The 12,687-nt window shown below is 37.3% G+C and overlaps 2 protein-coding genes across 2 annotated transcripts; both read right to left on the bottom strand.

Annotated features, from left to right (window-relative positions):
• Window positions 1-440: 440 nt before the first annotated feature.
• LOC103138982 (taste receptor type 1 member 1-like) lies at window positions 441-4,864 on the bottom strand. The gene is made up of 6 exons (XM_007553407.2): window positions 4,683-4,864; window positions 4,249-4,546; window positions 3,431-4,156; window positions 2,509-2,715; window positions 2,254-2,374; window positions 441-1,404 (listed from the first exon to the last, which is right to left on the bottom strand). The coding sequence occupies exons 1-6, from the start codon at window positions 4,862-4,864 to the stop codon at window positions 476-478; spliced, it is 2,463 nt and encodes an 820-aa protein (XP_007553469.1). The 3' UTR covers window positions 441-475.
• A 2,394-nt stretch (window positions 4,865-7,258) lies between these two features.
• Window positions 7,259-11,354, bottom strand: LOC103139029 (taste receptor type 1 member 1-like). Its single transcript, XM_016672092.1, has 7 exons — window positions 11,337-11,354; window positions 11,137-11,270; window positions 10,651-10,957; window positions 9,822-10,535; window positions 9,356-9,562; window positions 9,007-9,127; window positions 7,259-8,243 (listed from the first exon to the last, which is right to left on the bottom strand). The coding sequence occupies exons 1-7, from the start codon at window positions 11,352-11,354 to the stop codon at window positions 7,315-7,317; spliced, it is 2,430 nt and encodes an 809-aa protein (XP_016527578.1). The 3' UTR covers window positions 7,259-7,314.
• Window positions 11,355-12,687: the final 1,333 nt, after the last annotated feature.

The following is a 12,687-nucleotide window of genomic DNA, read 5'->3' as shown; positions in this document are numbered from 1 at the left end:
TATAGTATTTTTTAACTTCATAAGTGTTAGTTTTTTTGTCATTAATACTAAAAAGGTGTATATTTTATTATTTTGAACTTTTAAAAAGTCTTTGAAAAATAAACATCTAATAATGATTTTCTGAGATGCATTTATTTCAAGACATTCACCATAATTGGAAAACATTTTTCAACGTGGAATACACTCAAGTGCAAAGTATCACTATTTACATAAAACAATGTCACTTTTCATTGTGTAAGTTAGACAAAACACAGATATAAAAACTAAGAGAGACACTCACACTCATTTACCTTGAATGTATGGACCAAAGACAGTGGACAAACCCTGTAACTTGTGTTACAATTTTATTATGCTTCTTCTGCTTGTTTTCATATTTTCTACAGCTAAACTGTGATTCATGTTGTACAGTGCTTTGTGACTCTATCATTGAAAACTGCTCTATAAATTTACTTACTTACACTTTCCTTTGAAGATGCTACTGGGAAATTGTTTTGGTATAAGTTTGAATAAGACCTTGGAAGTATTTCTGTGTGTTTTTATGAGCCTGAAAAATCATGATGTAACATTTTGGGATAAAATACCACAAGAGGAAAGAGTAAAGACTTGAAAGAACTGCCAAAGCATTGAGAGTGTGTATGTACTTTCCACGGTAAAGTAGGTATTCTGTAGCAAACACTATCCAGGTGAGAATCAGCAACAGCAGGCAGAAGGTTATGGCTTTGGCCTCGTTGTAATTCTTTGGCAGGTCTTTTCCCATGTAGGAAAAAATGAAGCAAAGGCAACAAAGGAAAGGGAGAATAATAAAAGAACAAGAAGCTGCAGTGAGATTTAAGTCACAGCTAAGAACAATTTGGTCCTGGTACCATGATGTCTCATTGTACGGCCTGGGAGGGTAAAAGGAAAAACTAATGAGAATCAACATGGCCTGAGTTGAGAATGTCCCTGTGATGAACAGCCATTGGCCGTGATATTTTATCCACCAGCTTTGGAGTTTGGGGAACTTGGCAGCTATTTTAAAAATGCAAACAATCTGAAAGGAGCGCACAACAAAACATGCCAGACAAACGGAGTAGCCCAGGACAAATGGGAAGTACCTCAAGACGCAAGAAGCATTTGTGGGTTTACCAAAGTAAAAGAACACACTGACACTGCACAGAGTGAGGCAGCCTAAAATCAGGAAGCACATCACGCCACCAGCAGATCTGACAACAGGAGTGTGGTAGTTGACGGCGAAGAGGAGAGCCACTGCCAGAATGAGACCCAACAAGATGAAGGTCCCGGCCATTACCAGTATAGCTCTGCTGTCTGTGAAGGGAACGTACTCCACCAGCCGCAGGTTACACGATGTACTTCCTTCTTTAGACCACTCTGTCTCCTTGCAGCTGATGCAGTTGTAAGCATTGTCTGTTTCACAGTAGAGATAAACAGTCAAAAACATCTTGAAGATTCGAGACAGGTTAAATTCTCTTCTATTTTTAACAAATTCGCTAACAGAAGCAAAGGCAACTTTAGACTCAGTGAATACATTTACTGTATCATGTTCATTCAGCTTTGTACAATTTGACATCCTCTTTTAAAGATCACTATGTGAAATAAATTTTGTTTGCTATTATATAATTTTTATCACCATAAGACTTCAGAAGGAATCCTGGCTTATATCATTTGCTGGTGAGGCAGCAGGACAAATTACCTATCAATTTTATCAGTAAATTAAGTTGTACTTTTACAAGTTGCAAAAAAAGCAAAACAAAACAAAAGTGTATATATATATATATATATATTTTTTTAATCTACAGTTTAAATGTTATAGAGGACTACTTTGGCAAATTGTAGAAAAGCTCACAATGAATTGGTTCTGTGCGCAGTTAAGCCCAAATGTATACATACCTGATTCTGATTGAGTTTTAAAACTATTTTCATTCAACCAAGAAGTTTGTAATAGTGGATTAGACACCTAACAAGCTCTGTTAATGTAAAATAAATTGATCAACATTGGAAAAAAAAAATAATTTATCAGATTAATCAGATATTATTTAAATTTCAGCTTAAAAATTGCATGAGTCAAAATAATTTATACCATTCTTAATAATTATTGTAAAATCTTTATTGGCATTAAAACTATAAACCCTTCTTATTATTGCAGAGCAGCTTTTTGCATGTTTCCCTGTTGGCATTGTGATGATTTACTGTATCTTTGATGGATTTTGGGTTTGATTGTAGACAGAAACAATTCTTACATTTCCAGTCATTTACCTGTGATGTTGACATATGTTTCAGGTGGACATATTTCACACCTGAAGCAACATTTATGGATTCCAGTTGTTTTTTTTGCATATCCCGTTGGACATTCGGGGGAACAAATTGCGATCGGAACCTGTACGAGACAATTCATTAGCGCAGCACAGGGGAGCTCTATCATCACATATATAGAGCAATCATCATCCACGTATGAATCCCAGCCTGAATTAGTCCACATCTCTGAGTGTATTACTAATAAAATAAACTTACCTCTCCACCTGTGTGCCACTGAATTTGGGTATTGTTGATGTAGAAGCCAGGAGATTGGTTAAAATAGTAGAAGCCAACCTCCTGAGCATCGCCACTGTGGTTCCAGAAAACTATTGAAAAGTGTCCAGAATAGGGGTCTCCATTCTCATCAAATAGGACACTCTGGTTCAGCAATGTGAAGTTGGACTTCCTGAGTTCTTCTACCACCTAACATAGATTGCGAAACAAACCAAGAAATGTCTTCAACGTACAATCATGATGAACTTTTAAAGTGGTTAGTGAATCAGTTTTTGAAAAGCAATGAAATTAAATGTTACATCAACTCACTTCTAAGTACCTTCGGGTTTAGATCATCACAAAACAACACATAATTTTGAAGTAGATGATACATGACTTTAAATATTGTTTGCAAATAAGAATCTGAGAAAACATTTGTGCAGGCCGATTCACTCTGACTCTCGGACTGGAAAAGAGAAACGTTTGAGAAGAGAAAGACCGATACTAAAGAAAGGCTGCTCTTCTTCAAAGTGTTGAATCAGGGACCTTAGTACAAATGCATCGTGCACGTTTCAGATTTTTATTTGTAAAATTTCTTAAAGAACACTTTTATTCCATCTCATTGTTATGTATGTGTTTTGTGTTAGGTTATTGGGGAAGAAGTGCAAATGAAAAAGTGTAAATTAAATTTTGAGGATTTAATTAGCCACAAATGCCAATGTTTTCAGAGATGCAAATCCTTTTGCATAACACTGTGAGTGCAGGTAAAAAAAATATGCAAAACGTCCACAAAGTCTAAGCCGTGACATTTGCAATTAGTTTTGCATCAACCAGCGAAATTATGTAACTTTTACTAAATGGGGATTTTAAACAGGGAATTCTTTAACAAATTTCTGTAAACTGCAAAAGATTAATGAATACGTACCATAAATGGCTCCACAAGTGTAGCATCATCACATCTGCCAGTTTCACATTTCAGGATATTATGTAAGGCCTGGGCAACAGCATGCACAGCGGAATAAATCGGGAAAGAGAACGACGGATCTGCTGCAATAATTTTTCCAGCAGTCAGATTTCTGCAGTTGCAAACCTGATTGCACAACATTTGCTGCTCGGCACCTGCTTTGAGAGCCCGCTCTGCAGTAAAGTAGATAAAATCATCAAAACCAGGAATTGTTACCACTGGCTGAGCAACCCCAAGAACAGTTCCGATATTTCCTATTCCCTCCAGTTTGGGGAGCATTTTGTTTAAGGACCACCCGTCATCCGCTATCCACACTTTGTTGGTGACGTTCTCCTCAATTGCAGTTTTGATGACGGCTTCGGCGTAAATCTTTGGAGCGAACACAATGATCACATTGAGTTTTTGTTCCTCCATCTGTTTGAAGACTAGTGAGTAATCAGTGTCCTCAGAGAGGGCCTTGGAATAAGCCAAGCAGATGTTGGTGGTTTTAATCCTTTTAATGAACATCTCCAAGCCGTCAATGCCAAAGTCATCGTCGCTGTGGAGGAAAGCAACCCAGCGCCAGTCGAAGTGTTGAAGAATCATGACAATCACACCTGTAGTGTCCTGATTGGGGTGCACAGTTCGTAGAAAAGACGGGTACTTGCGTTTTTCAGAAAAGACTGAAGCAGAACTTCCGTAACTGACCTATCGGGAATTCATACATAATAATTTTTAGTGTAAAATTGGTGTTTATATAAAAAGTAATAAATAGGCAAAAGGCATGCAAGGATATTTACCACAGGAATGTGATCCACCATGAAAAACGGTGCAACAGTCAGGGCATGTGTGCTTGAGAAAGGACCAACCAGCGCTATCACTTTGGACCGATTCTTTGACGGCTCACGCCAAGGTTGGATGGAGCCATTGACGGAGATGAGCTTGAAGATATCCGTGAAGCTACGAGTGTCCGAGCAGTGGTCAAACAGCTCGTAGCCAAGGGTGACATTTGGCAGCAGGTTGGTGGAGTTATTTATTTCCTCAACCGTGAACCTCATCAACTGAAACTTTCGATAATTTGGAAGAAGGAAAATCTCCCTGTGGGAAAGGAAACGATGAAATGTCGGAGGCGCAGCAGATGTGCATTTCTTCATCGGCGATGTTGTTTTTAAAAGTGCTATCTTCTCAAAAGAGTTAGACTTACAGACTTCGTTAATGAATTGATGCTACTTACCTGGAACAGTCGATGGCTTCAGGTCTTTTCTGAGAAGGAGATGAACTGATGTAGTGGATGTCAAAAAGTCCACCAAGTAAATAATCTCCCTCCAGTTGAAACTCTGAGTGTCTCAGTGTGGATTTTGTGATGCCTTGGAGAAAAAGTCCCACCAGACACACGGCGGCAATAAAATGTGTCATGCTCACGATTAATGTTTGCCGGTCTGACATGAACTGTCAATGGCTTTGTTGGACGCTAGTGATGCTGAACCCTATTCATTTCCATGCTTGTGGTAACAGAATTCATACTGAGAAATGGTTGAAGGGGAATTCACAAATTAGCATGCAAAAGCATTAAAAGTACTCCTGTGTTTTCACAGTAAAACAGGGTTTGAAGTTTAATACCTCTACAGAAAAATCAGATCTCACTCTTTAACATGCTTCCTCTTTTAGCTTAAATGGGAAAATTCCAATTTAATTCATAGTTGAGAACATTTTCAAACAGCAAATCTCAGTCAGTATAGTAACATTACAGCACAGCACACAGATGGTGGAGATGAAAAATAACATAATTTCCCCTGTTTTGTGTTCAGGGTAGTGAGCATTGTTTTAGTTTTTCGCCTCCTCCAAAAACGAAACATTTTATACACACTTCATTCTGCTCCTTTTACAACCATCCAGTTACACATGCTAGAATGACTTACTGTGCTGTACAAAAGCTCACCTGATCCTTCCACTTATTTCATTTAAGATTTTGCCTGACTGACTTTTTAACATGCTCTTTGAGGTTGTAACATGGTAAAATAAGTAAAAGTTCAGGAAGCAATAACACTTTTGCAAATAAGTCCTTATCTGTCAAATGACGGGATTTTATGCAACCATGTTGCATATAATAAACTCTTGTCTTTATATCTAGATGCACATTTAAATTTGCCTTCCAGCCCCCACTACGTCACACACTTTATCAAAGAAAAGAATAAACTATTTTAAATCTGGTCAAATGTAAGTTTATGTGATTTATTTTCTTTTATCATCATTAACAAACAAACCAACACAAAAACTAACTTCCCTGCTCTTTCCTTGGTGTTTTATCTACTGTCCACCACATTATCTTCTTCTCTGTTTGTCAGTTGCTCATTTCAAAATGTAAATACGATTAATTGAAATTCTAATCAAGCAAATGCATAAACCTTACATTTGACCTTTTTTTCATGTGAATTAGCAGCCACATCAGAAATGTCATTTTCCTCTTATGTCAATTTTACCACACAGGCCAGAACAGAATATTATATAATCTGCTGTTTCCCACTTTTTAATCTTTGATTTTGATTTTTTTTATTAATTTATTATTTTTTTGTGAATAAATCATGTATTTAATACCACAGATTGTGTTTTATTTGTTCTTTACTCCTGCCAGAGCTGAGTGGAGAAAACCCACACATACTGAAATATAATGAGACCGTGAAATCTGAAAAAGCTGTGTTTGTGATTGTTAACCACAGTATCATTAGTACCATAAGAAACCCTTGTAGTAACAAAAATTGCACAATGACAATCTTTACATAAAGGGAAATTCTGTAGATTGGAATGAAAACAAAAATACAAGAAAATTAAGAATTTGAAAAATCTGAACCTTTATTTCTTTATTTCTTGGACCAAACATTTCTAAACAACAAGATGTTTAGCTTACATTAAAAAAAAAATCGTCTTTAAAGAGAACAAAGTTTAACCCTGATTTTACATCAGGACATTAAAATTGACTAAATAACTTGAGATGTTGTTTTGCAAAGAGATGAAGAAGAAAATAAAACAGTTATTGCTATATTAATAACAGAAATATAGTGCAGCATGTAAAGTACAACATAGTTGTGTAATTAGATGTAAGTTGGTTATTTTCAAACTTGCTAAAGACATTGTAGCTATATACTAAACAGTCAGTTTACCTTATTTTTTGTTTCTGTACCCAATATTATTTTAATATTTGAAACTGTAAAACAGGTTCTATATATGTTATTTTAAATAATGCCATTTTCTTTTGGTCAAATGCTTTATATACATCTATCACAAACACTCAAAATTGCATTTTCAAAATTGACTTTGAAAGTTGCTGTTTTGTGCCATCTGCTGGAGATTTAGTGTAAACACAGGTGAAGGCCTATATACATATCAGGAGTCAAAATAACTTCATACCAGTAAAATAATGTCAATATTCGAACAAAAACGCAAACATTTTAATTATTCATTGACAAATTTTTACAAAATGTGCTTAGCAGCTACTGTTTTAGTTTTAAAGGAGCACAGTTTGCTTCAAAACTATACATTCTCCTCAGTCTTTTCCCAATTTTTCATATTACAAACAAAATTAGTGTGATCTATTGTGATTTTTTGTGATTGCTAACAATGAAAGTAACAGCAGGAGAATAAGTTCTGCAACTGTGCGATTCATTAAAAGGCCTCTGCAGACCTTGATTACATACTAGTGACAGAAGCTCAATCACTAATTCAGCTGAGTTGGGAGGAGAGACTCATGCAGAACCTATATCTTAAAGCACCGTCTCATTCTCAGCAGTCTTACTTTCTGACTATTGTCAAGAATTAGAAAAAAAAAACAAAAAAAAAGCCTCCCCTAGTTTATCTGCAGAGGACATTAACTAGTGGCTGATTGTTTTGGTGTAACTCTGAATGAGACCCTGGAAGTACTGCTGTGTGTTTTTGTGAGGCTGCAGAACAATGATGTAGCATTTTGGGAGAAAATACCACAACAAAAATGAGAAGAGACTTGATAGCACCGCCAGAGCATTAAACGTGTGGATGTGCTTGCCTTTGTAGAGTATGTAACCCGTGGCAAAGACGACCCAGGTGAGAATCAGCAGCAGCAGACAGAAGGTTATGGCTTTGGCCTCGTTATAATTCTTTGGGAGATCTTTGCCCATGTAGGAGAAAATGAAGCAAAGGGAGCACAGAGAGAGAGGTACCACCACAGATAGTGTGGTGGCTGCAATATTAATGTCACAGCCCAGAATGATCCTGTCCTGGTAGGTGAAAGTGTCCTGGTTGGGACGAGGAGCACCAAAACAGTAGCTGCTAATAAGAAAGATAACCTGCATGACAAAAGCCCCAGCGATGACCGCCCACTGTCCATGATATTTCATCCACCAGTTGTGAAGTTTGGGGATCTTTGCAGCTATTTTGAAGATGCAGACAATCTGAAACGAGCGCACCACAAAGCAAGCCAAACAAACTGTGTAGAACAAGAGAAAGGGGAAGTATCTTAAGATACAGGAAGCAGTGGTTGGCTTTCCAAAGTAAAAGAACACACTGAGGCTGCAAAGCATCAGGCAGCCTAAAATTAAGAAGCACATGGGTCCTCCAGCAGATCTCACAACAGGTGTGTTGTAGGTGACAGAGAAGAGCAAAGCGACTGCCACAGTGAGGCCCATCAAGACGCAGGACCCGCTTATGATGAGGATAGCTCCGCTGTCTGTGAACAGGACGTACTCCACCAGCCGCAGGCGACACGACGTGCTGCCCGCCTCGGACCACTCTGTCTCCTCACAGCGGATGCAGCTGTAGGGATCCTCTGTTTTACAAGACGTGAAAACAGCATGTGATTAAATTCACTGAGAAAAATGAAGAGAAAAGTAGAAAAGTTTCATTTAGTTCTTTGAATCGGATGCAGGGACCCTATTTTTTTGCTGCAACAAAAATATTTAAGCAGTCCTCAGAGCTCCAGGCAGGATTCGTATTTAGCCTTGAAACATTGTGAAATGTCTGAAATTTGTTTTTATTACTTTCCAGCGTTAGGTGAATATGTAAAAGAAAAGACAAACATTAAATACGGATTTTGTTCAATTTCCCATACTTTTAAGTTCTTCTGAAAAACAAAACAAAACAAAACAAAACAAAACAAAACAAAACAAAACTTTGGTTTAAAAATGCAGCAGATTTATGTCTAAAACGGCTTTGGATTTGATTTGCTACATCCCAACTTTATTTTTATATTCGGTGCATCAGTACTGTAGGCTCTGACTTACTGAATGCACAGCCATTAAAATACAGAGCCATTTCAAGTCAAAATTCCAGTTAAATGGTTTAAATTAGTACATTTTCTATTTTATTCGACAGAATTAGGAAAACATCCAGTGTACTACATAATGAATAGTTTGTGTTGTTTTTACATTAATTTAGAGAAAACATTTAATACAGTTTTCTCCAAAACAGTTTTACTACTAGGTGCAACTAGATAGCAGCTGGCAATTACTGTAAATAATACACACTTATTTGTTCACATGAAAATACAGCCAGTCTTTTGAAAAAATAAAATCTCATGGATAATTATTTACCTGCAGTGCTGATGTAGGTTCCATTTGGACACACGTCACACCTGAAGCAGCATTTATGGATCCCAGTTTGGGTCTTTGCATATCCAGAAGGGCATTCTTGGGAACACTGTGAAATGGGCACCTTCACACATACAGCAAGAGCAAAGATTACAAATATGACGGATACCCAAGAAAAAGAAAACAAATGTACAACTGTTATAACTTAATACATAGTAGCAACCCATCTGTTTATACTTTCTTCTGTTTATGTTTTCCCTGCTGTCTCTTTCCCAAAAAGAACAGAAAAATGCCTTGGAGTGGAACGATAATACAATTAATAATATATTAATAAAAAAACCCTCAACTTTACCTGATGATTTGTGAACCACTCAATCTTGGTGCTGTTGATGGAGAAACTGACGGATGGGAAGAACGTATATAAGCCGATCTCCTCTGCACTGCTGCTGCGGTTCCAGAAAACTATGGAGTACGACCCAAAAATGGGCTCCCCATCGTCATTAAACCCAACTCTCACATTCAAGAGTGTAAAATTTGACTTCCTCAACTGGTCCAAAACCTACAGTGGATATCAGAACAAAGTGTTAATCCATGGTTTAAACATTTTTTAGTAAAAATCGCCTTAGATTTGAGAAAGCAGTGCAAAAAAAAAAATCAACACATTGACTTTTTGAATGCAAAGCGCTATTCAATAAGAAAAAATTATTCCAAGTATGCGTTTGTACGAATGCTAAACCATGCAGAAGTCTCTTTTAAATTAAAACCAAATAAAGCTTAAATTAATAAATTAAACCTTTCTTATTGACTTACTTCCTTACCATATATGGCTGGACTTCAATGTCACGGTTGCATTTATTAGCTCCACACTGCAGTACATTGTGTAAGGCGTGAGCAATGGCAAACACAGCAGAATAAACAGGAAATGAAAAGGACGGATCCATGGAAATGATGTCGTCTGGGATTAGGTTGCTGCAGTTGCAGTACTGATTACAAAACTTCTGTTCTTTGGCCATCTGGCATTTGGTAGAGTAAATAAAATCGTCAAAACCAGGAATTGGCAACACCGACTGAGCCACCCCAAGTACAGTTCCAATGTTTTCGATCCCTTCCAACCTGAGGAGCCTTTTGTTCAAAGACCAGGTGTCCCCTGCTATCCACACCTTGTCACTGACATTCAGTCGTACTGCTGCCTCAACGAGAGCTTCGGCATCCAAATCGGTGGAGAAAACAATGATGGTGTTTAAATTCAGCTCATCCAGTTGTTTGAACATTTGAGCGTGCCCCGTATTTTCGTTGAGGCCTTTGGCGTAGGCCAGGCAGGTGTCGGTCTCCTTAATCGCTTTTCTGAAAAGCTCCAGTCCGTCAGTGCCAAAATCATTGTCGCTGTAAAGGAAAGCAACCCAGCGCCAGTCGAAGTGCACTAAGATGTTAACCATGACATCTATGATTTCTTTGTTGGAAGGCACTGTCCGGAGAAACGATGGAAATCTGACTTTTTGAGAGAAGGCAGAGCTGGCAGCGCCGTAGCTCACCTGTAGAAAGAATAATAACTCACACAGTTTTTGTGACAATAAATTCACAAACTACACATTCAAACTGTTGGTTGGCACTGTTTATTTTATACAGCAATAATAAAGTAAAGCCTACCATCGGGATTAAGTAGGACATAAACAGCGGGGCTACAGCCAAGGTGTTGGTGCTGGTGAACGGGCCGATCAGAGCAATCACGTTGGGACTTTTGAAGAAATTCTCAGGCGAATTTCTCCACGGCCGGACCATGCCATTTTCTGATATGAGATTGAAAATTCCTGGGAAGTTCTTTGTGTCCGAGCATTGGTCAAATATGTCATAGCCAAGAGAGACATCTGGAAGCAGGTTGGTGGAATTATTGACTTGCTCCACCGAGAATCTCATAATTTGAAACCTCCGGTAACTTGACAAAGAGAAGATTTGACTGCAAACAGAGAAAATAGGTTTTCTTTGTTGTTTGTTTTAGTTTTCTGAATGGCTGGAAATATTCCATGAAAAGTTAATTATTCTCTGCGCAATTAGTGTGGAACAAAGTTACAGTGAGATGGCTGATATGACTTGTGTAAAAATAAGTAAAAATGTTACATTTTTTGTGAAACTTACCTGGAGCAGTCGATGGCTTCTGGTCTGGGATGAACTGAAAAATCGACATGATGAATATCAAAGAGTCCCCCAATTAAATAGTCACCATCCAGATGAAACTCTGAGGCTGTGGCAGCACACAGCCTCAGCAAAAGCTGAAAAATTAAGAGAAAATCTGCTGAAAAAAGAAAATATGTCATCGTAATACATTTAAGATTTACAGTGTCAGTGGGAGACATTAGTCAGGCTCTGCTTTAAACGAGGAATTGAATCTCTTGGAAGGGCAATCCTCTAATGTTGCCTTTCCATGGACTTTTTTTATGCATGGCTTCACATATCATATGTACATATCTTGAAATGATTGGTGGACAGTTAACAAATGAGCATGCAAAGAAAATCCCCGTAGTTCAGGATTGTTCTATTTCTTCAGAAGCAAGTTGGAAGTCACTGTCAAAAAGGTCATCCTGTTTTAATTTTTTTAATCAGATCCTGGGCTTAGTATAATTTAGATAACTTTAATACCTCAACTGGAACATCCAAGATTTGCCACTTAAAATATTGGGCATGTGTGCTGTGGAAAAAAACCAACCAAACAAACAAAAAAACCACACTTTATTACAACTTGCTGGAATACAAAAGCAATTGAATATTGGACACATATGTTTAATGTGGTTAAACTGAAAAAATCTGAAGTCATGCTCACAGATTTTGCTTTGCTGTTGTTAAACAGGTAAAACACTGAAAGTTTTTTTTTTAAACTCTAACAAACTTGCAACATATTTGTGAACATGCAAAACTTTCAGCAGTATCACGAAGTGTTTAAATTCAGGATGAATTTCACATAAGGATCAGATGTGAATGAGAACAATAAAACTGCTGATCAAAGTCCGTAAGTGGTTGAAGGCAAATGAACTCGAATGATTTGACTAGGTCGTCCAGGTGTCTTTAGCTTATGGTAAAATGCTACATCCTCTTACAAATGAGCTTTGCTTGACTTCATCTTTGGCCACACAGATCATTTGCAAGACCTCTGTGGGAGGCGGTGGTAGTTTGCAAAAAAACAGGAGCAGGAGTCTATTAAAGTTTGAATTTACGTCATCCTGTTTGTAAAAAAAAAATGCAAAGAGACAGAGGTAAAAGGGTGATTTATAGGTTTTGACAAAAGGTGTAAATGGAGGACAATGGGGAGTTAAATACTTTAGACTCTTTTGGAGCTAAAATACCTGAGGTCACATGTTTATACTAATAACTAGAATTGGCTTTGTTTCTAATTATGATAAAATCAGATGAGTTTAGTTTTTTTCTCTTTTAAATACATTTTTATAATGTTGCCATTAGAATAAATAAGCTCACTGCTATGTCAGTGTTTTATTAATCAAAAAATATGATCTTTAGGCTTTAATGTCATGCTACACATAGTGCCATTATATCACACAGTCCAGTAGCTATGTTACCTTCAGCTGTCATAAAAATGCTGTTTATATTTCAAACGTAGCTTTAAAGAAACTTTGAACGCAATTTTGACACCTTGAAATTGGGCCTCTGTCTCTTTAACAAGCTCTTATTATTTTT

Source organism: Poecilia formosa, unplaced genomic scaffold (assembly GCF_000485575.1).
Source record: "Poecilia formosa unplaced genomic scaffold, Poecilia_formosa-5.1.2 Scaffold56, whole genome shotgun sequence".
Lineage (NCBI taxonomy): Eukaryota > Metazoa > Chordata > Actinopteri > Cyprinodontiformes > Poeciliidae > Poecilia > Poecilia formosa.
The sequence above is the reverse complement of the archived record's forward strand: the minus strand, read 5'-3'. Positions and strand labels throughout refer to the sequence as shown.